At 36.2% G+C, this 22,505-nt stretch overlaps 1 protein-coding gene across 1 annotated transcript in view; it reads left to right on the top strand.

The window, feature by feature from the left end:
• The window catches only part of KCNH8 (potassium channel, voltage gated eag related subfamily H, member 8), a 176,046-nt gene that overhangs the window by 45,529 nt on the left and 108,012 nt on the right, over window positions 1-22,505 (top strand). The window contains exon 2 of the mRNA XM_014937670.1: window positions 13,669-13,902. Within this exon, the coding sequence (XP_014793156.1) occupies window positions 13,669-13,902 (234 nt within the window). The remainder of the gene's footprint in view (window positions 1-13,668; window positions 13,903-22,505) is intronic.

The raw sequence follows: 22,505 nt of genomic DNA, 5'->3' as shown, positions 1-22,505 counted from the left end.
TTAAAAGATAGGTAATTCAAGTTTGAGGCATATGGAATAGTACTTCCAGAGAAATAACTAGTATGTTTCCTGCTTCTGAAGAACCCTTTGAAATACAGCAGATTGGTGGGCGATTAGGAAGATGGGAAATTGCTGCTCTTGGACAAGTTTGAAAAACCCAAAACTTAGTCTTATGAGGGTATTCCAATTAATTTTGAAGGACTATAATCAATTGAACACTTATATATATTGCAAAATAAACTTCAAGATATTATTGAAAATAAATACCTCTTATGATGGTATTAATACTAAAAAAAAATTAAAAATATCTAAAAAACACAGTTTATGTAATTTTCCCTTTAGAATTTCTTTAATGAAGTAGAGTGAGGAAGCAAAGCAAAGAGGTTAATGATCTGACTTGTGCAGACAGCTGTATCCCACAGCATCCTCTAGAAATGGCAAGCTAATTATGTTGATAGCAACTGTCTTTCCTGAATTCCTCTTTCCTCCTCCCTCCCTCCTCCAACTATTGTCTCTCAACTTAAATTTTGGTTCATGATTTAGGCAGTTCAGAGCTTTTTTTTTTAATATGTGTGCTCATAAAATATACTAGAACATAAGAGTCTATGAAAGTGTGTGTAATTAATAATACTGACAGAAGTATGCCCGCACCACCAACTAGCGAGGAATGAAATAAATAACAATTCAAAAGGGGACCAGAACCAAGTTTCAGAGTTCTATGTCTCCATTTTCTCTGTCTCCTGGAGTGAAAAGGGGTGAGTCTTGCCTATGTCAATATTCAAAGCTTTGTTAAGAGAATGGGAAATTAAGGCAATGGACTTTCTATCTTTCCTGACAGACAGAAGGCTGATCAGCTTGTCCTGAAGCAAGACAAGTCCTTGGGCAGCCCTCTGAAGAGTCTTTCCATCTAAGCTGAGGCTAAAAATTATTTGGAAGTCTTATGAAAGAGTAAAGTAAAAAAGTAAAGCCTGGAAGTGTTCTAAAAGGGTTGGGAGACTTTTATCTCTCTTCTGAATGAATTCCAATTTATTACTGCGTCAGATGCTGGCTTGTTATTTAGTGCTTGGATGATTGCCTTGATGAGAGACTTCATTTTTCCCTGAAACATATTTTCTTTTTGGCTCCTGCTGTGGCTGCTCAGTTTTCCACTGATGTGACTCCCACACAGGAGCCCACATTAATATAGAAAACAGTGCAGTACCACTCAGGTTCTGACATGTTTGTTAAAAGAAGCCCTTTTTTCTGGAATATTGTGTTCTTGAGCTGCTCCCCAGATTACTCCCTACCACAGGCCAGGTTGACCCAAAGTGGGTTACATTTGTTACCGTACAAAGAATTAACAAAACTGCCCTACTCCCTGCTGACCTTGAGATGAAGAGAACCCATGCCACCACCACCACCTCCTCCTTGCTGCTCTCCCCCTAGTCCCTTGTACTGAAGTTCTGCTCTCATCCAAACCCAGGATTCAGCCTGCTAATGCAGCAGGACTTTAACGCAAGTTTAAAAAAAAATAAAAGAACACACTTTATTGAGTTAATTGGTGAGGTTGGCTGGGTGACACAAACAGCATGAGGGACTGGGAAAGCCTGCACAGGCAAGAGCAGAGGATGAGAGTAAGGAACGTGTAGGAAGTTTGCATTGCACAAGAGATGTTGAGACAGGTTTATGTACACAGAGTGTACATGGTGGAGCCCACAGCGGCTGGTATATATTAACTCTGAAAAGCTGATTTAGGAGAAAAAAACTTCTTCTAGTCCCGCCGCCCCCCCCCCCCTCCCCCGGCAAAGTGGTTGTTCCTATGAAATTATAGCATTAATGCTGGTTGGGATATGTGAATTAGCTGGTAGTGATGTGTATTTATTGTTTGTTAAGCTTGTGTGTACACCTATTACAGGTTAATAGTTATTGAAAACTTAAATTACTATTATTAATTGGTTGTGCACAGTGTTTTGGTTCTCTACTAAATTAAAATCTATGAAGCAAGACAAAGGTAATGAAGAGGTCATTCTCAGACCAGGGATAGGTGCTTCTTGTGAGACCCCACCACTATTCACTATTGCAGGTGCAAGATAGTGAAAATAACAATATAAGAACAAGAGTATGAGAAGAATAATGGAGAAATAATACTGCAGAGGCTCTAACAACACTGTCTCGACAGTGTAGGTAATGGTTATGGGGCTACGTTACTAAGACTAAGGCACTACCTAAGGCACTGTAAAATATTTGTTTTAACAGGCCAGGTTTTACACTTTTTATTTGGTATTTTTAACCAACAATTGTAGATTTTGTGAAGTTTTCACCTGTGTCTTTCAAACTTACCATTATTGCTAGTGTAACTTAAGAATGTTAATTTATACTGTTGTGCAAAATATGTTTTATGACCTGATTTACTGATATTTACACTTATGGGGAGGTCTGAAATGGTGTGATCTTCCTACACCACAATATATTCCATGAGGTAAGACTTCTACTTCATGCACTTTATTTGTTAGAATAAAAAGAAAACCAATAAAAACACCAATAAAAAGCTGAACCTTTTTTCTCTTTCCTTAGAAAAAATTCCAGTTAAGGAATTAGTTCTACGGCATCTCACTTATGGATGCTTTTTACCCTTTACTTGCAAGAGAGAAAGACATAGGCAAGGTCAGGTGCTTTTTCTCAACATTTAGAGCCTACAGGTGTATACATAATATGGAAGGGTTCTTCTGACTTCTTTCATGGCTTGTTTACTGATATTGCCCAGTTCCGGTGCTTTAAGACAGTGTTCAGTCTAGCTTAGACATAAAGGAATTTAGTCCTCATATGCTCCCCATATGACAAATATGGGTCCTTAGATCTGAGTAACATCTTGGAAGAAGTTACTTTTCACCATTCCTGTGGAGATGAGGCTCCTGACCCTGATACTGGGGTTCAGTGGGCTAAAGGAGGAGTTTACACTGCTTTGGTATTGTGGCCACCTGAATTGCAAAAGGTTATGAAACAAAGGCATTTCTGCTGATGTATAAGATGCCAGTGATTAAATTCTCCAGTTGACTTATAGTCTCTCTGAATTACTTTTTTACATTCAAAACAGTATCTAGAATAGCAATGAATTTCCAAAATTATAGCATCAGGTTGCATAGGAAATGTGGCAGTATAATCACACTGTAATTTATAGCTTTCTTCTACTTTTAGTGTTTTCAGTAAGTGTAATTTATAGAACCTTGCACAGTTTATGCTAAAATCTTGTTTTGTTTGTGTATTTTTAGTATTTTTCTGTTTGCTTAGCGCCACTTCTACTTGATGAGATAGAGGACAGTTCATGGTGTAAATACCTGACTTTCTACAAATTATTTCAAAACTCTCCAAATGAGTAAGATTATTCTCTCTTGCATGAAAAATTGCAACCAGATAGAAGCATCTGCTGCCATTTGGTCAAGACGTTCTTCATCACTTTATTTAGAATGAGCTTCAAACTCTCTCTCATAACAACACTGGGATTTGGTTGCAGCATCCTTATTCTTCATCCCGGTGGAACAAAAGTAGTGTTGACATTTTCTTGCAAGTATAGTGGCAACATATTTTTCTATGTGAAACTGTTTTGGACCAGTAAGAGGAATTTAGTCAAAATCCAAAATGTAATTTGTATGTTTTGACCAAAAAAAAAAGTCAGAAAAGTTAGTTGGCTCTCTAATGGCACTGATTGGCAATGAACTGGTACAGTTGACGTTATTCTGAGTAACACCTTGGAAGAAGTCACTTTACAATTACTTAACACTGGCCTATTGTTCTGATGTCTCTTTCTGATGTAAGTTTTATTTTATTAAGGCAGCATTTTGGGGGCACGGCAGTGGGTAGGGGAACTAGTTTTGTTCCACAGCAGAATGAAAATAACATTTGCTATGGAAATGCCAAAGGTTCTTCTGTGCTACTTAGTGTCTTTATTTCCTTTAAAAGAGAACTAGAAGTAAAACAGAACAAGAAGATATAAAAAGGCCCAGGGTTTAAGTAACAAGGCATCCTCAGTCTCTTCATGATTTTGGTGTGTTTCTTCTTTTATCTGTACAGTTTACGTTTTTTTGAGGCTCAATTCGGGGAGTTTTCTCATAGCAATCTTTTCCTATGCTTGATTTTCTTTCATTGAGATGATACTTAGTCCAAATTTTTTTTCTTCTTCTAAGGTAATCAAAACCCTGACAATTTTATTGTGTATTTATATCTGTAGTCCTTCATGCAAGAATTTTCCAGACCATATTCACTTTAGCCAAAATTTGGATTTTTCTCCAGAAGTCAATTTTGTAACAATGTTCACCTCAAGTCTTTCAGGTTCCCCAGGCAGCTTCTTCCTTGATTATTTGGATATCTTACATAAATCAGTAAATCTAAGCTCAGGTACTCCTTCTTTAAGCAATATCAATCAGTCAGGATGCCCATAGTAGCTGCTTTATAAGAAATAGTAGTCTATGTCTCCTTCAGGCATCAACTTTGTCATGGTTTTGGCCAAATTTATCAAAACCAGACTGACAGATGGCCCTTCTCTCCCCCTTTCCCCCCAAATGAGAGGAGAGGAAGAGATAAGGGGAGCTCTATTTTGAGATTCTTAGAATTATTTTTTTTTTTTGATTCAGAAAGGGTGAGTTTGGGATACACAGTGTAATTCTTTGCTGTGATAAATAATGCAATATAGAACTCTACCTTTTCTGGAAATGACATTTCCTGGACACTGATGATCATTTTCGGAACCATTTTTGACATAATTTCTGTCAATTTTTCAGAGGAACGTTCTTTGAACAGACTTTCTTTTCCACAGCATCATTTCAGTTTAGTGTTGCTTCTCTGAGAAAGCTGCATGAAGGAATTCTTGCAGTTTACAGAGAACTCATTTCACTGTAATAGGCAGATTGAAATCTGCTTCTTCTCGCCATTAAAATTAACTCAAGATCACTTTTTAATTTCGGGGAGAGAGAGAGGAATCTAAGAAGGCTCAAAGTGGTCACCTTTTAGCCATAGACTCCTGCCACTGTATTGGCACCTTAATATTGAAGTATAATAATTATAGATATAAATCTGTACTGTAGAAGCTATGACAAAGTGGCATGAATTTGCCATGGGGTCATAGAGGATCATTAAAATGACAATGAAAAGCCCGGAAATTACATGTATGAGTTAACATACATGAAAAGCAGCTATGAGCTGCTGTAACAACTTCAGGGTAGTATAACGCTTGTATGGATGAATGTTTTTTTATTCAGAGAATAAATAACAGTAGCATCTGATAATTAAACAGCCAGTGGTTTTGACATGAGAAATGTATGGATATTGTTATTTGGGTATCTCGCACGTGGAAATGAAAGCCATATGCAAAAGCTGTGTGTTGTTACTATGTGTGGGACCAGGTGCATCTGACCGTGATAGGTGAAAAGCTGAGGGTGCTGCATCACCCACTGTGGAGTGCAAGTGCCACACTAGGCAGATGGTGCTCAGGAAGGATGACTATTGTCCCTTTTGCCTTCATGTTAATCCCAGAGCTAGGTCTGGGTCTGTTTGAAAGCTAGATCATTTTGTTCAGGTGAGGAAGAGTTTGAGAGATCCCACTGTCATCAGAGGAGAATTAGAAGGTGTATGACTCATGCCTCACTGGAGTCTCTAGCATCCAGAGGGCATAACCTGTTCTCAGTTTCTTCCATGGCCACTTCCAGGGCTGCAAGTGTAAATTGTTCTTTTTCATGGTTTTTTTGGCAAATAGTGGCTGCAAGTTCCCTGTGCTCAGCATGTGGACAGTAAATAGCTTCGACTGGACTTGCATTGTAAAAGCAAGGGGAAGGATCATGAGATTTTGCACTCGGACCCTTTTATATTTCTACGTTTAAAATGTTTTATTTATGTACTTACTGATAACTTCCTTTAGCATATAGAATCTGCTGTACCGCAGTTTTTCCAGAGTCACTTCCAAAGGGGAAACAAATTTCCACAGAATCAACTAATTTCAAGTGATAAAATGAAACTTTCTCAATGGTAGTTAAATAGTTCTTCAGCCCTAAGTCATCATGTTATAAAGATATCCAGTTCCTTATTTCCACTATTGTTGGCATAAGAATATTTTCCAAGCCCCTGAGCTACCACTCTATAATCAACATAGTCTCATAAGAAAAAAGGAGCATTAGATTTCAAAGAGGCAAGAACATGATCTTCCAAAGGAATTTCACACTGGGTTCAAAATGTCTAGCTTATGTTCTTTCCCCCAGGTGTGCAGGAATAACAGCTCATTAGTTTATATTTCCTGTATTCTTCCACTAGCTCAGTCATCAACATCCGTAACATCTGGCTGCTCGGATATATTACAACATCAGTAGCAGTACATACATTGTGGACAAATATCCAAAGGGCTGTCCACTGCAGTAGTATTATAAACAGGTTAATTGGGCATGATACTTAGTAAAGGCCTGTCTAAGACACTAAACCCACCAAATATTATGCAATGGTAAAAGTCTGGTATGTCTGTAAACTGAGACGCTTCAAACCAAGTCATGATCCCAGGCTCTTAAATCAATGGGCCACATAATTTGGGTGTAAGAGAACTCAATATGTTAGTTTGACTTATAGCATTTCCATTTCTACCATTTCAGATGAATTTTAAATTTACAGAAAAGTTTGAAAAAAACCAGCAAACTAAGTATTGCTGAGTGACACAAATGGCCCTTCTGCCTGGTGGATGAATTTAAAATGTCCATGTATTTTGTTGGAGAAATTGCAAACCATGCTTCCTATGGAGGCAGAAATCCATGCACTCAGCTCTCCAGTGGGCACCTGCTGAAAAACAAACAGCAGCTTCTCAGGGACAGGGGTTTCAGTTGTGCCAGGTCAACAAGCACCTTCAGTGCTCATTGAGAAGCCTCTGGATGACACCGTGCGTTGTTACACCACTCTGAGGAATCATGAGTTACAGTGTCTCTTCACTGCTAATGACTTCTTTTTCCTGTCTCTTCTATCGGAAGTGCTGTTTCACTTGCAGCATTTCAGTGCATATAAAACTCCACGCAAGCATGTAAATATTTGACCACTGCAATATAGCTTTTTTAGCTCCATCAGGGCTTTGTGCTGGCAGTCACTGCACAATCAATAAGAAATAAAGCTGGTCAAATACAATACAATATTTTTCTACCTAAAAATAACATTTTGTGAAAATCAACACTGATTAAGGGTGGGAAAAGAAAAGATTTCATTGCACATAAGGCACATAATATATGTGTAATGTGATTGCGTAAATTTAGGGAAATAAAAACTAAAAAGACATATCAGACTAGAGTAGTTAATATTTCCTTCTGAGAAAAATATGCAGAAGTCTGCTTCTGTTAGCAGAGCTTGATTTTGAAGAACTTCGAAGTCATCTCTGCTAAAAGTTCCTCCCCTGTACTATAGGTCATCCATTACAATTGCACTGACTTTTAATTTGGAAGGTGTTCTGAGATGATAAATTAGCAGTAACCGCATCACTATTATTTGAACAAAGTCCTTCTCACTCCTTATACTATATATACATCTATATTATAGATGAGAATGAGATTGAGATTAGAAAAGGAATAGGAACAAATACACCGGTTTCTAATGGAGGAGCAAATGATTTTATTTTTTTCTTCCCTCTGTTAGAATCTCAGGAGCCCATTTCACCATACGAGTTATTTTTGGGTTTGTTTTTTATTTTGTTTCCCTCTGATACTGTCTCGGTTTTTGGTCTGCTTTGTTCTAGGAATAGGTACTTTGGTCATGAAGAAAGCTGCAGACATAATTCTGGTATTGACGAGGTGCACTAATGGTACTGAAGGCTGGGTTCAAGATCATTAAACGCTGAGTCTCCAAAATAGGTCATGGTCTGTGTTTATCAATAAGACTAGGAGATGATTTAGAATCCAGAGGCCTAAATTTTGCATGGATGTTAGGGCCATGAAAATGATTAGAGGACTGGAGCACCTCTCCTACAAAGACAGGCTGAGAGAGTTGGGGTTGTTCAGCCTGGAGAAGAGAAGGCTCCGGGGAGACCTTTTAGCAGCCTTCCAGTACCTGAAGGGGCCCTACAGGAGAGATGGGAAGGAACTCTTATCAGGTAGTGTAGTGATGGGATGAAGGGTAACGGTTTTAAACTGAAAGAAGGGAAATTTAGATTAGATATTAGGAAGAAATTCTTTCCTGTGAGGGTGGTGAGACACTGGAACAGGTTGCCCAGAGAAGCTGTGGATGGCCCATCCCTGGAAGTGTTCAAGGCCAGGCTGGATGGGGCTTGGAGTAACCTGGTCTAGTGGGAGGTGTCCCTGCCCATGGCAGGGGGGTTGGAACTAGATGATCTTTAGGGTTTCTTCCAACCCGAACCATTTTATGATATCTCTATACTTAATTGCACTACATATTAACACTTTTTTAGCTATAAAGTATTGTATACAATGAAGAGTTTTCAGTCAGACTAAATATTATTGTAAGTGCAAACTGAAATGCTGATTTCTTAGCTGCTAAATTCAGAACTTTTCTACATAATGGAAATTCATTTTGACAATGCAGGTTAAGTAGGAGCTATGGCACCTCACCCTTGATCTGAGTCCATAGTTAGGTACTTCAAATATTGTTTTGTACCCTGAACTGTTACCTGAATACATTTCTTTGTAATGTCAGACTTTATTTGAAATTCCTTGGACAATTAAATCAATTATACAGCTTACAGCGATGGGTCCTTTGTTCATGAGTCCATACATGTAGTTTATTGTGCAATAGTTTTACCTTTTACTGTACTATTGTAAATTCACTGGAATACACAGAATTTTTTTTAGTGAAGAGTGAGAAGAGGTACCAGTATAATCAACTTTCTTTCTTTTTGACCCACCTAGATCTGGGTAAATCTTAACCTCACATTGGTGACCCAGTAAACTGCACTAAGATTTTCAAGAGGATCTTTAATATTTGGAAGCGTATGCATTATAAAATCATTTTGACATCAATCAGATTCAAGGTACAGTAGTTGGTAAATGAGCTATAACTCTAATTAAACTCCCTTGCATCTAAATTTGCTGACAAAAAGCTAACTGTTTTCATCTATTATTTTGATCTTCCAATTAGGTAATTTTAACCGTTAGTGTGTTCATATTCTCTGTAACAGTAATTTGTGTGAACCTGGAATGAGACTTCTCTTGTTAAGTTGTCCATGTAGGAACTGTGCAATCAAACATAAAAGTAGTAAATCTATTCATCCAAAAGAATTATGGACTGTTCTCCATTCAATAGAGCAGATATGTGAGTCACTTGTTCAATTAATGCAGCTTCTTTGATTGCTAGGGTTTGGTGGGGTTTTTTTGGTGGCGTTTTTTTCCCTTCCTTTTTAATTCATAAATAATTTAATATTTAAAATTAGAGTGATGGTTGGCTGTGCTCAGTTGCCCAAGAAGTCAGATAGATGTTCTCTTCACTGATAAAGATTAAGACTTGCAGAAGCCATCTGGACTGTGATTGAACAGAACTGTTATAAGAACTGGGGAAGACCAACAGTGAGATTTATAGCAGACATAGCTACAGTACTAAAGGAAAAACCCTTTTGACATTTTTTGCTAAATAATATGACAGTAAGATTTATCAAGGGAGTGCTGAGTTTAATTGTAACATGGTCTCATTACAAACAGATAAATTGTGTGCATTAATTATGAAGCAGAGAATTGCATAATGGCCTTTTCCTTCAATTATCTCAATTTTAGAACTCTGTCACGGATGTTTAACCTGTCTCTCTGTATTGGATAGTATGTGACATAAATTTGTTCTGTTTCTTAAGTTATAGTTTTTGGGTGTCAGTATAGTCATTGAAACAGGGCAATGGTGCGTAAGACTGTGATTGAAGGTGTAGTTAGCATGGTTCTGGTTCAGTGTGTTTAATTGTCTGAGTTTATGCTATGTGTCTGGCAGAGGTTTCTGGAAACTGTGAGTCTTCTATTGATCAATGTCCTACTCACTCCAATATGTCCTACTTCCAAAGCAAATGTGGGCATACAAACTCTTAATATTCTTCCTTCAAACTTTCACGTGAAAGTTGATCTTCACAGAAAATGAACATAAAGGAAAAGAAACATAGTTGAAACAAGTCTACTTTTACATTGTTCTGAATAGTTGTGGAATACCTCTGCTGTATTTGTCTGTCTCTGCTAACTTGATGCTAAAGGAAGACTTAATGAATGTTGTTGGATTTTTTTTTGTGTCTAGGCTTCTTGTCGCATCTTAAAAAGAAGCACTTTTAAATCATCCTTTACACATCCCATGCAGTCTTGAAGAGACAAAGAAATATTTTTATCGAAAGCTAACATACACATGCACAATCTGAATATTTTGATTCATTTTACACAGACTTACAGCACTGAGCTAAAGAATGCTACTCATGGTTTTGTCAAAATTTGTTCTTTCAGGTTGTACACAGATTTGCAAAAGTTCCACTCTGCTGTTGCAAATGCCCAGTGCTCCTAAAGAGTCCAAAAGGCTCAAGGTTACATCTTTTTCAGTACATCTTGAATTTATCTTGGATGTGATTTCTTGTATATAAAAAAAAAATTCAAAAGAATCCTACTAGTAGTCTAGTACTGTCTCCTGACCATCAAGTCCAACCAACCTGAACAAAATAACTTCATATTCATGTTGATGTGCTGAAAGAATAATATGGAATTCAATGTCTTTTTTATTATTATGGAAGTGTTGCAATCTACATATAAACTTATACTAAAATGTACAGACTAACAGGTCTAATCGCTCATTGCAACTTTCCTACTGTAAATTCAAAGACAAGCGAAAGTTCTGTATTTCAGTCCATAGATTTCTAATAAATTATTCTAAATAAAATGTCATTCTTCCAACTGCATTTTAACATTCAGCTAGCTATCACTGAATATCATAGAATTAAATGCTGGGTTTGTTACTTGTGTCACATTGAGCCTGAATGGTATAAATTTCACCCTCAGTTCGTGTTTCTTGAAATAATTTATAGTGCTTTAAAGGCACTAGGATTACCAAGTGATATTAAATATTCTGAGTTATGAAAATAAATTACAGAAGTAAATAAACTTTGAACAGGAATATTTTAAGATATGTTTGAAAAGGAATTTTGCTTTCTGTAGTAGGTAAATGTTAATTATCACTTTATAAATATTACTGAAGAATTTGATGAAACCCAGGTGATTATTTGACACAATTACGTCGCTTGATCCCTAACTGTTCCAAGGAGTTTTTTCAATAAATTATTTAAATATATTTACTAGTTTGAGATTGCAGATACATCTTTCATCATTTGATTGGAACTTCAAGCTCAAGGAAAACAGAAAATATAATTGTGATTGTATTTTCCTGAAGCTGATGCTTTAATGTTGTCCTCCAGAAGTTCAGCAAAATTAGGCTTACAAACTTTATCAGACACAGCTGATGTTAATGGAAAGATTGCCTTATTCTAGCTGGCACTGGATTGGACTTTTAGAAATAATTTTTTTTCTGCTGTGAATGTTAACATAACCAAAAATATTCTGGGCTTATTTTGATGTAAATGACAGCAGATTTTGGCTATCTTAAATTTTTCATAAGATCATGATATGCTTAGTTAAGCTCCAGTGTATTCCTGTTCATAATGATATTCAAACACTCCTGCACTCCAAGAGCATCCTGCCTACCCTTTCTGTCCTTTCAGTGTTCCATATTCTGCCTCATGCAATTCATAACAATTAGAATTAAAAAAAGTAAAAGTATTTGCATCACATAATTATATCTTAAACAATAAGAAACCCAGGAGTAAATTAATTTGATAGCTAGAGATGCGTTTGAGTTGTATGATCTGCAGGTCCTACTTGGTAACACCATCATTAAATTGCAGTGCAAGCGTATGATTTTAATTCTTTTGGCAGCGTGGGGATTTAGTTTTGTGTTGACAGGGAGAGCAGCATATCAGTGCATGAATGGTAATGATACTTATTCCCTAGTAAGGCAAATAAAAATGACAGGCTAAGTCAAGCACTGCACTGAACCAGAATGCATTTTTAGATCACATATTTGGTAAATGGGAAAAGCCTGTTTTAATATTTCAATCATTTATTGAAAGACTTTAATTAGATTTAAACAAAAGGTGAGTAACTGAAGCTAAGTCCTGAGAGCAAACTGATCACTTAATATACCTCAGCGTCGTCTTTAAAATACTGAAATCACAGTATCAGCCATAGTATTTTATCCCTTGGGTAAATAAAGAGTAACATAGCTGAAGTTTTTGGAATTTCATGGGTAAAGAGCTCTTGTGACAGTTGAGGATGAAACAGACTTATTTTTTTCTTTATTTTAGTTTATGAATTCAGTCCCTCCCTTCCCCATTCATGAATAATATATCCCTGTATGGGGATTAGACTTATCAACCTGAGTTTTCCATTAAAATAGTTCATTTTTTCTCTTTAAATTGATGAATATTTATCAAGGGATTCTGAGTTAGTTAATAGTATTTCCCCTCTAATACATACACATGAATGTACGTACACATGATTCTGAAAACTGAGAGGTATCTGTCTTGGGAATAGACTGCTCCTAAACTCCCGCTAGCAAGCTGCAAGGTAAACATTCCTTAATAAGCACTGGGCAAAAAATAGTCTTTCCTTCCTCAATGTGAAATATAGACAGATTTCTTGCATTATTTTTTTTTTTTCACTTCAAGATAAGGAAACACAGGCTAAAAAACCTGTATGAGAACTTCATATATATTATCTGGAAAGGATCTCCCTGCAAATTTATAAAGACCTTAAAGTGCTAGGGCCGTTGGAGTAAGCTGAAGACAAGAGTCTAAGGCACAAAACCTTCAAAGGCACTTCTGCAAGGGAAGGAAATGAGTTATTAGGCTGTATGATTTTCCAGATTTGAACTCAAATTAGAACATTGCTTTTTGTTGATTGATGTCCATGTCAATGTACTATTACACATACACACTGCATATAAAGTGCGTTAAGGTGTAATAGGATGGTGAGTCTTTCATTTGCCTGTTTCATATGGGAGAAGTATGGTGGAGGTCTGGAGGACAGCTGACAGAAACTTTCTTTCCTCACCAAAAAAAAAAAAGAGGAAAAAAGAACAAACAATTCCATGTGGCTCCAGAATGTCCCTCAACTCTACTTTTCAGGATTCCCTTGCAAAGTTTTACAAAAAAATTAGCTTGAGGATTGATAAAGGTCAACTTTACAAAACTTGATAAAGGTCAGCTTATAGAGACCATAGAGAGATTAGCTTTTTTTAAGATATAACTGTGTCTGTTCAGACTGCAGAGTAGTCTGAGTGGTAGCATAACATTGTGCCTTTGAAATTTCTCTAAAACATCAATGTTTGTCATGAGTCTTTCATCAAGTGGTTGTTTTAACGTGCTAACATCTGCCTCAGAGGCAGTCAGAATAAATTATTACTTGAGGATGCAATGAGTCAAGCTGTACATAGCCATGAGGAACCATTGTACAAAGTTGCTCTGTGGACTGTTAGACTTGATTTTCTTTCAGATTAATGGTCTAAAAACAGAAGTTGCATTCTTGTTTGTAGACAGTTGGGACTTTGCATTTAAATTTATGTCCAATTGTGCCTTCCAATGAAGCTAAAGGAAGTATTATGCAGAATGATGTAAAATTCAAACTGTAATTCCTGTTTTACTTTTGTGTTTTTCTACAGATAGTAACTTCATCCTTGCAAATGCTCAGGTGGCCAAGGGATTCCCTATTGTTTACTGCTCAGATGGCTTCTGTGAGCTTGCTGGGTTTGCACGAACTGAAGTCATGCAGAAGAGCTGCAGCTGTAAATTTTTACTTGGTGCTGAAACAAATGAGCAGATGATTCTTCAAATTGAGAAATCATTGGAGGAAAAGGTAGAATTCAAAGGAGAAATCATGTTCTATAAGAAGAGTGGTAAGTTTTTCTTTCCTGTTTTGTTAGTCCCAAAGAATGAAATTTAGCATTAACGCGTACAATATATAGCATGCATTTCTATGTAATGATTTTTTATGTCTATAATCAGACCTACAAGAATAGAGGAATGGAATAAAGATAGATGAATACACATTGACACTACGCTTATATTACTGTTACCGATTTTCTATATATATATGAGCAGTTACAAGTCTGCATAGAAGAAACTGGGGATCCTAAACTGCATTGTGAGACACTGTTATCTGCACTCAGTATGACACTACATTTTCTAATTTTTTTTTCATACTGAAGTTCTTTCCTCTTATTGCTGAAACTGTAATTAAAAAGTTAATCCTCACCATAAGGTAGACAGTGGCTATGTAAAATTTTCAGTCCCATCAATAAAATGCCCAGAACTTTGAATGATCCAAGTGTCTCATTTCCCATAGCCACTATATATAAACACAATGATAACGATTTTCAAAAAGTGGGTAAGTACTCTAACTAAAATTAATATTAAAGTATGTATTGTCACATAAAAAATTTTAGATTATTAAGTAACTTCACAGACCGGTAAATTTCAAGTTGCACCGCCAAAGCTTTCACTCCTATGGTAGGGCTTTTGTAAGGACAACTTTGCAGTGAAGATGGGTGAGCCGTGGAAAAAAGCACTCCATGGTGCACGCTCATCAGCTTGTTATTTTATATCAGGCTCCTTCAGTGTACCCATTGCCATCATTCTTGCCATCTTCAAACAAGTGACACCAAGTGTGAGATACCGATAGGATTGCAACCACTCCAGGGCTATGGGAGCCTCCACATGTGCTTAACGATCCGTGGGTGTCAATTGAATATCACCTTCTGTTTACTATATGGCTAGAGTTTCTTGGCTTATGTTTAGGACATATGTTTTCCTCATAGTTCCTGCTTACCTCTTTACTAATGAAACATTTTCCACTCAAATACTATTGCTATTATATTAAATACTTTAAAATGTTATTTTCTAAAAGTAATAACCTTATATCAATAAGAAGGTAGTCAGTGATTTATAGTGTTAAGTGAAGGTAGCTTCATTTTCTGTGATTTACACAAAAAAGAAGAATGTTGCTTTGTTGGCTTGTGTTCATAACTTCTATTTTTCACAGTATGAAATTTTGAAGTTATTCTGAAGATGCTGCTAAATGCTTCCTCCTCTTGTCTTTTTGGGGAGGTTTAGGGGCATTTGGTTTTTGTTGATGTTTTTTAACGTTTAGAAGGGACTTCCATAGTTCCTTGAACTCACGTTTCAGGAAAGTTATTCAAAGCAAGAGGTTTCAAATTTGTGAATCGTGTCCAAATACAGCAAAAAAAATGATCTAATCTGGAAGGATAAGAGCTGCTTTTCTCCAGTATTGTATAGTGATGAGTGGGCACAGTGAGAAGAGGTTTCAACGTATGTAAATGAAAGTAAAGCTAACGTATTCGTTTCACTGTCTTGGTCCTGAATGATACATTGTGATTCCTTCACATTATGAAGGGGTGCTTCAAACCTATTATAGATACGATTAATGCAGGCAGAAAGAGATTGCAGGTCAATTTGCTTATCAGCAAAGTAGCTGAACTACAGATAAATAGGTAAAGAGAAATTGTTTAGGGTAAAAGAATTCCCCCAATCCATCCTACTTGCATCCCTTTGTATAATTTGACTGGAAGCCATTCCAAGACATTTTCTGAGCATGAATAAATTTCCCAGACTGCCTATTATATTTTTCATTTTCACATATTTCTGTACTACTGGGAACCAGAAATGAATAGGTACTAAAATAACATGAGACTGTTGTTAAATAAAAGCAAAACTTATCTTAAAAAATAATCTTGTTTTTTCAATAGAGCTGCAAAGTACAGACACCAAATTTGGTAAATCATCCATTTTAGCTAAATGCTTTGGGTTTGTTTTTTTTTTTTGTGGGTTTCTTAGTTCAACATTGGGTGAAAAAAAAAAAAGTTGTCTTTGTTGCAGAAAAATGTTTTTAAAATATTTTAAAATGTAAGAACTTTGGGGTTAAAGTTCAGCTTCAGTGGTAATTTTGAGCTCACAAAATAGTCTGACATCCCTTAGCATACTTCTTAAAAGCTTAATAATGAGTAAAATATTATGATAAGAAAGTTCTGTGAGGGAAATGGATGTATGAACACAACTTATTCTTTTTTTCTTTTTCTTGATTTGATTTAAAATATAGAAGCTTGAAATTTTTTGTTTTTTGTTTTTTTTTTTGTTCCATGCATGTCTTATCTTTTGGGAAAGAAATACAAGCTTCCCAAAAGCGTATATGGGTTGATTTCTAAATTGCCCCATTTTTTGATATTTTGAATCTGATTTAAACTGTTTAAAACTGATATCCTTTTTTTTCATTAAATTAGATTGTTCATTCTAAACAAGTAGTAACTCAAGCTTGATACTTAAAGCTCTTATTAGTTTTAACGCAAATTTAGTAAGCTTGAATATGGGGTATTTCATAGTTACTTAACCATCATTTATGAATTCATAGAACACTTGTTAAAGTAATGATTGTTACAACTAAAGCAGCTCCAGCAACCCACAAGCAACGTCATTGGAAGTTCCAGACTGCTCCAAGCTGACACTGCAGCAAGTAAGGAGTTGGGTAGGGGAGCTGAGTAAAATGGATTACCTGTCTGCGGGATAAAATGCAGGATTTCATTGGCTTTGACGTTTGGGTTTGGATCTTAACAGAAGAATGATCTTCAACATTTGTACTCTGACCAAACTAGAAAACAATCCTCCTGGAATGACTAGAAGTGGATAGGGACTTCCACTAGTGTGTGTTCTCCTTTGGGCATTTTAACGAATCCTTCAAGTAGGATAAACTGGCTGTACCTTCTCATTCAGGATATTTTCTGCCATGTTAGTGCAGAGCACTATTAGAACTGTGGCAGCAGCAACAGCAGCTTCAGAGAGAGATTTTTTAAAATACCACTGAAAATACACTTTTCATTACAGTTTCAGTATTTTTTTTGGTTCCTCGGCCAGTTTCTAATTTTATTTGCCAGAGCTATGTTGCTTTTTGAAGAAAAACAGAAAAGGAAACTATTAAAAGACAAGGAATTTTATGATTGTTGCCTTCTTCAGAAAGTTTAGGAGCTAATATTCTTTTCTATATTTTTTTCCTCTTACTATTTCTACACTTCCTTCAAAACATCTACAACAAATTAAGTTGTCAATTATGATAATGGAAATGCAAAATAACCTTTTTTGAATTCAAGTGAGTTGTGAGAAAAGAACTCACTCCCTGGCTATCGTTTTTAGAGTAATCTGAAAGCAGATGGACCCTATGTTAAGGAACTACATTTAGACAATCCCTTCTTTTTCTCCCTGTCAGACCACTACAAAAATTTATCAATATCAAGTACATGTAGTTAAATAAGTCTTCACGGTTCTCCAGACTGAAGTGCAAATAAGTAGCAATGTGGATTTTTTTTTTTCTGCTACAGCCTAAGAGGATGCTACAATAAGCCCTATAATCACTGACTTAGTTTAGTCTAAGCTCTCCATCTTCAATTGCTGAGAAGGTCATACCTTGGTTCGCTTATGACCCCATCAGACCTATTTCCTATGTCTCAAAAATCAGTTTGTAGTCTTTAAAAAATGGGTACATTCTTACACATTCCCTCTTAAGACCTGCAGTAGTTGTACAACCTTCCTTCATTGAAAGGAAATTGGCCTCTTTCTGTGTACCTGTAAATTGTGTGGGAACCCTATGTAGTAAGTGTTGGCCACTTGTGATTTATGGATGTTTCAGAGGCTTCTTCGTAGTGTCCATCATGTCTGCGCACCTCAGCCACAGGGCTGTTTACACAGGCCTTTCTCAGCAACTAAAAATCCCTGTTACAAGAGGACTGGAGCAAGTGGGTATTTCTGGAACCACCATTATGAGTTGCCTTAGGACTTGGTTGCAAGCAGAGCTTGCTTCATCTGTGATAGTCCATGAAGACTCAAGAGACACTTCTTCATCTTCTTCACATAAACTTATTCAAGCACCTTGAAAGTCTTGGCCCCTACAGATTTGGCAAGTAACCTGTAAGGCCAGGGAGGCATGATATATTTATTTTCTTAATTTTTTAGTCTTAAGAGTCAATGTGATTGAGTCAAGGTATTTTGGCTCTTCTCATCAGTGTAGGAGAATGTGTGTTTCAATATATCCTTACTCTGGAAGGTCAGGACCAATTATTTCAGATGAATGAAATATGAGTGGAGAAAGAGTGAAAGTCAGAGCCTCTTACTGAGTTATTGCATACCATCAGGCAAAAGACTATTTGAAATCTAGGTGACCTCACATGAGCAGCAATGACAGCCACAGGCAAATGAAATAAATCTCAAGCCATGAGACATCATCTATAGCTTCTGCCGTCGTTGCAGTTGAATAATGTGTGTACAGGATAAGAAAGGCTCCCTTACATAATTTACATTAAGCAAACATAGAAAGCTTTTTATAGATTGAGTTTAAGCTTACTCTAAATTATATAAGATTCAAATAATTACAAAGAAATTTAAGGAAAATTAATTTCCTTTAAAAATAAAGAAAAATAGATTTTCTTAAAGTTTTTCTTCTCTACAAAAAGTGTTTTGCTCTTTACAGAAATGGTATCCCTTTTTCCAACAAGTTTAAAACCCGCTTTTGATGGTTGTCCAAAAATATCTGGTAACATTTTGAAACTCTGGAGTTGTGTGGTACCTTTTTAATATGAACCAACACGCTGCTTTAACCAACTCCTGAAATCCACCATGTCTTTGGAAAAGGTTTAGCCCAGCACTTAGAGAAGAGACATTTATTAAAATTTTCTAATTGGAAAACAAAAAAAATCCATCCAGAGACATCAATTTTCTAGTGAAGTCCAGTTACTAATATAGAGGAAGTCCCCTGACAAGTTACTTGGCAGGATAGTTCATAGCAACGTGACCTCACCGCTGCTCCACTGTTGCTCTGCCTTAAAAACATGGACTAAAAATAAGAAAGCTAAAAAGCTTTTGTGGTTGGTTTGCTCACATTATCTAAATTATAGTTCAAAATAGAAGAGGAGGGGAATAAAAAGAGCAAACACCACTGAAAAATTAATCTGATGGTAATAGCTAGTTGCAATTACATGAGCCATAAGCAATAGGTTTTCTCTTTAAAAAAGCATCCTTTTTTGTTTTCACTTTTTCTTTTTTCTGTTTTTGGGGTTTTTTTCATTCTTTTTTCTCTTTCTTTTTCTTTTTTCTTTTTTCTCTTTTGTCTCTTTTTTTTTTTACTTTCTCTTTTTTCTTTTTCTTTTTTCTTGGTTTTTTTTTTTTTTTTTTAATTCCTCCTTTTGATATACCCATTAAGCATTAAGAAGTTTCACTAATCTTAGGAAGTCTTTCTCTTAAAAAGAAGTATAGTTGTACATGTAGGCAGAAGGTATGTCTTTATTTTCTTCTGTTTCACAGAAGAGGGCATTTTTTGGCTCCTTTTCTCCCCAAAACTTCATTTGATTGATCCATGGCCTCTGATAAAAGGTAATGTGCAGTGTTGAAGTACGTAGATGTTTTAGAGACAGTCACAGCTTCTGAGTGGAAGAAGACAGGTAAGGCTTCTGCTCCTCTAGAGAGTCCTGGTTAAATTCTACAGAGCCTCAGGTGAAGTGGTCAGTGAGAGCCTGTGAGGAGACAAAACAAGGGGATGAACTTCAGTTAGAAGAAAACAAACAAAAAAGGCAGTAAAATCTCCTGTGTGCAATGTGATCTAAAACATCTGAGATCTTTTGCTGTAATTTAATGAGACTTCAACAAGACTGCTGCTTACTAACTGACAGTGCTGATATTTTGTTCTGATGGCACTTGCGGTGACATTGGCTAATAGCTTCTTTCAATAGCAACATGATTTATTAAAAGCATAATTCACTGAGAAAAGATTTGTTCTCCTAGGAGCACATTGATAAGTAAATAAATCTGTATGAGAGTTTCCTGCTGCTTACTGCGCTGTTACAAAGCGATGGGCCCTTCATTGCTTACAGATGCTCACCGATTAGCGTTTCCACACAGGCACCCTGGGTTTCCAGCTGCACTCAATATCAATGGCTGTTAGTAATACTGAACATACTTTTTATGATTTTTAAAGATATATGTCATTGTGCTACTTTTTACACATCCATTCTTAGGAAGAGATGTAGGTATTTATTTTGCAGTGGGATCTTTCTGCTATATCAGACTCGTCACTCTTTTCAAATTTTCTCACAATTTTATAGCCACATGAGTCTACTGATGAGCTGACCTGTGTCCCTGTGCTTCACTGTGAATTAGGTTGTTCTTTGGACAAAGAAAGATCAAAGTACTGTTTCTCCTGATGACTACCTGCTTCCCTTCTGCTGACATTTCCTTATTTTGTTCATGATCCCTGACTCCACGTACTGGATCATGGTGCAGAGCAGTTGCCACCTCCTGTGCTGACAACAGCAATGAGTTCTTGCATTAGCTCCATAGTTTTTTGGAAGAGCAGCAGGAGGCTCACGTTAGCACTGTCTGTTGAACCATCTCACTGAGTGGACTAGGGAATTGCACAAGCAGTCTGATTTTATAAACAGTTAAGTAATTAAAAAGTTAAAACCTACTACTTTCCAACTGGCAGGGTTGCGGTAATTCTTTTCAGCGGGTAGGCTCAGAGTCTGTTTACAGCATGTGCTCACATGGATTCAAGTAGTGAACTCGGAAGATTAATCCTCTCTACAGCGTTACATAATTCCTCAGTGCGTGTTTCAAAACCCTTCTGTACAAAAAACCATAAACCTGACAGGATGGAGCTATCAATCCAGATCCATGACTCAACCCAACTTTAGGCCCATCTTTCAAAAAAGGTGCCAGTGGGCAGCACTTCAAGAGCAGGTTAAAGTTATTGCGTCCTGCACTCAACAAAATCCTTGAACTTGCTTAAAACTGCAGATTAGTATTAACAGATAAACCTAAACTAATAGGAACTATGGAGGTACTGGTATTCTTATTAAGTAAAAAACTTCTCTGACCTAAGATTGTGGAAAATAAATGATCAGTTTCTAAAATGGAGCTTTGCAATCTAAGTGTACAACTAAGCAGCAGAATCCCCTATTTCTCCATGTAATGCCTGTTGAAAGTTGAATGAATAAGCATGAGGCTGCGACCAGCACCTCTCCCAGCATTAGGACACCTCCCCTTCTTCTGACTCCAGACCTGTTTCTAGGGGCTGCTGCTGCCAGAGACATGAGAATCAGGGTTATGAAAATATCTGGCACAAAGATATTTTTATTTGTATTGATACCACTTGATATTTGAAACTGAAAAAGTGAAAATTTTCTTTATTTATATAGTGGTCTATTTTGCTATTGCTGTGTTTTTGCTTACAGAAAATTTTGTGTCATCTTTAAATCTTCTTTTTAAGAAAATAAAATAATGAGCTTTAAAGCATAATAATGTCATTTGCAAACATGGTTTTGTTTAGATGAATGTGGGCTACACCTCTTCCTGGTGTCAAAATATCAGACAAAATTTCAAAAAGATTAGGCAACTTATAGGGAGAAACTGAGAGAAATGAAAAAACGTGTATATAAATACATGGGGTTTTCATATATCTATGTATATCTATGCAAATATATATGCACATGTACATACATACATGTATGTGAGACATCATCCTGGCTTAAGAAAATTTCTTGCTTTTTTTTCCAAGGGATAAAAGTGCATCTTTCACTAGAGTAAGAAATCAATTTTTTTTTGCTGTGATTACCTCTTCATGTTGGATTAGGAGCTCTGAAAATCCAAAAGGAATAAGGACCGCAGGTTATAAGCACAGTTCTAACAGGTTTCTAAAATACAGTAATCAAGGGCAAGCAAACTTTGCTTATTTTGGGATTGCTCAACTCAAAGCAATAAAGAAAGCAGAATTCAACTCAAGAATGTATACTAGACTGCTCAGGAAGGATTGAGCCTGACTATTTCTGAAAGAGTCCATACAAAGATATTGAAAAAACAGTATTTTTGGGTGGGTTTTCTGTTGCTGTTTGTTGGTTGCTTTTTTCATTTTAACTATATATATAGGATATTTAATTATATAAATAGACTGCCTCAATTAGTACTTTGCCAGGGGTTACCTGAAAAATGCTGAATGTCTTGTAATATTATGACTGTGACAGATTAATGATCTTTGGGGGTGGATGAAAGTAAGTTGCAGGCTGCTAATATTAATGAATATGCCCTGAAGCCTTTTGCATTTAAACAGAATGCATTTTATTGACTACACTGAGTTTTTAGATAATCCTCTCTGTTTTGCTAATTGTTATAAATGTAACCTGGTAAATGTGTTACATCAGGGAAGTACTTATCTCCTGAAATGCAGTTTCCTTTTCTAATCTGGATGGAGATAGGAAAGGGAAATTTGAGTGGACAAAAAGTAAGTAGTACACACAAGGATAATGAATGTCATATGGCTTTAACAGGCAGTGCTTAGCTTCTCTGCTTCTCAAAAAAACTCAGACGTAACTAGAGGATTTTGAAATGGAGTTTCATTAAGTAGGAAAGATAGTGGCTTTATAAAAAAAAAAAAAAAAAAAAAAAAAAAAAA

Source organism: Calidris pugnax, unplaced genomic scaffold, assembly GCF_001431845.1.
Source record: "Calidris pugnax isolate Ruff unplaced genomic scaffold, ASM143184v1 scaffold11, whole genome shotgun sequence".
Classification (NCBI taxonomy): Eukaryota; Metazoa; Chordata; class Aves; order Charadriiformes; family Scolopacidae; genus Calidris; species Calidris pugnax.
The sequence above is the reverse complement of the archived record's forward strand: the minus strand, read 5'-3'. Positions and strand labels throughout refer to the sequence as shown.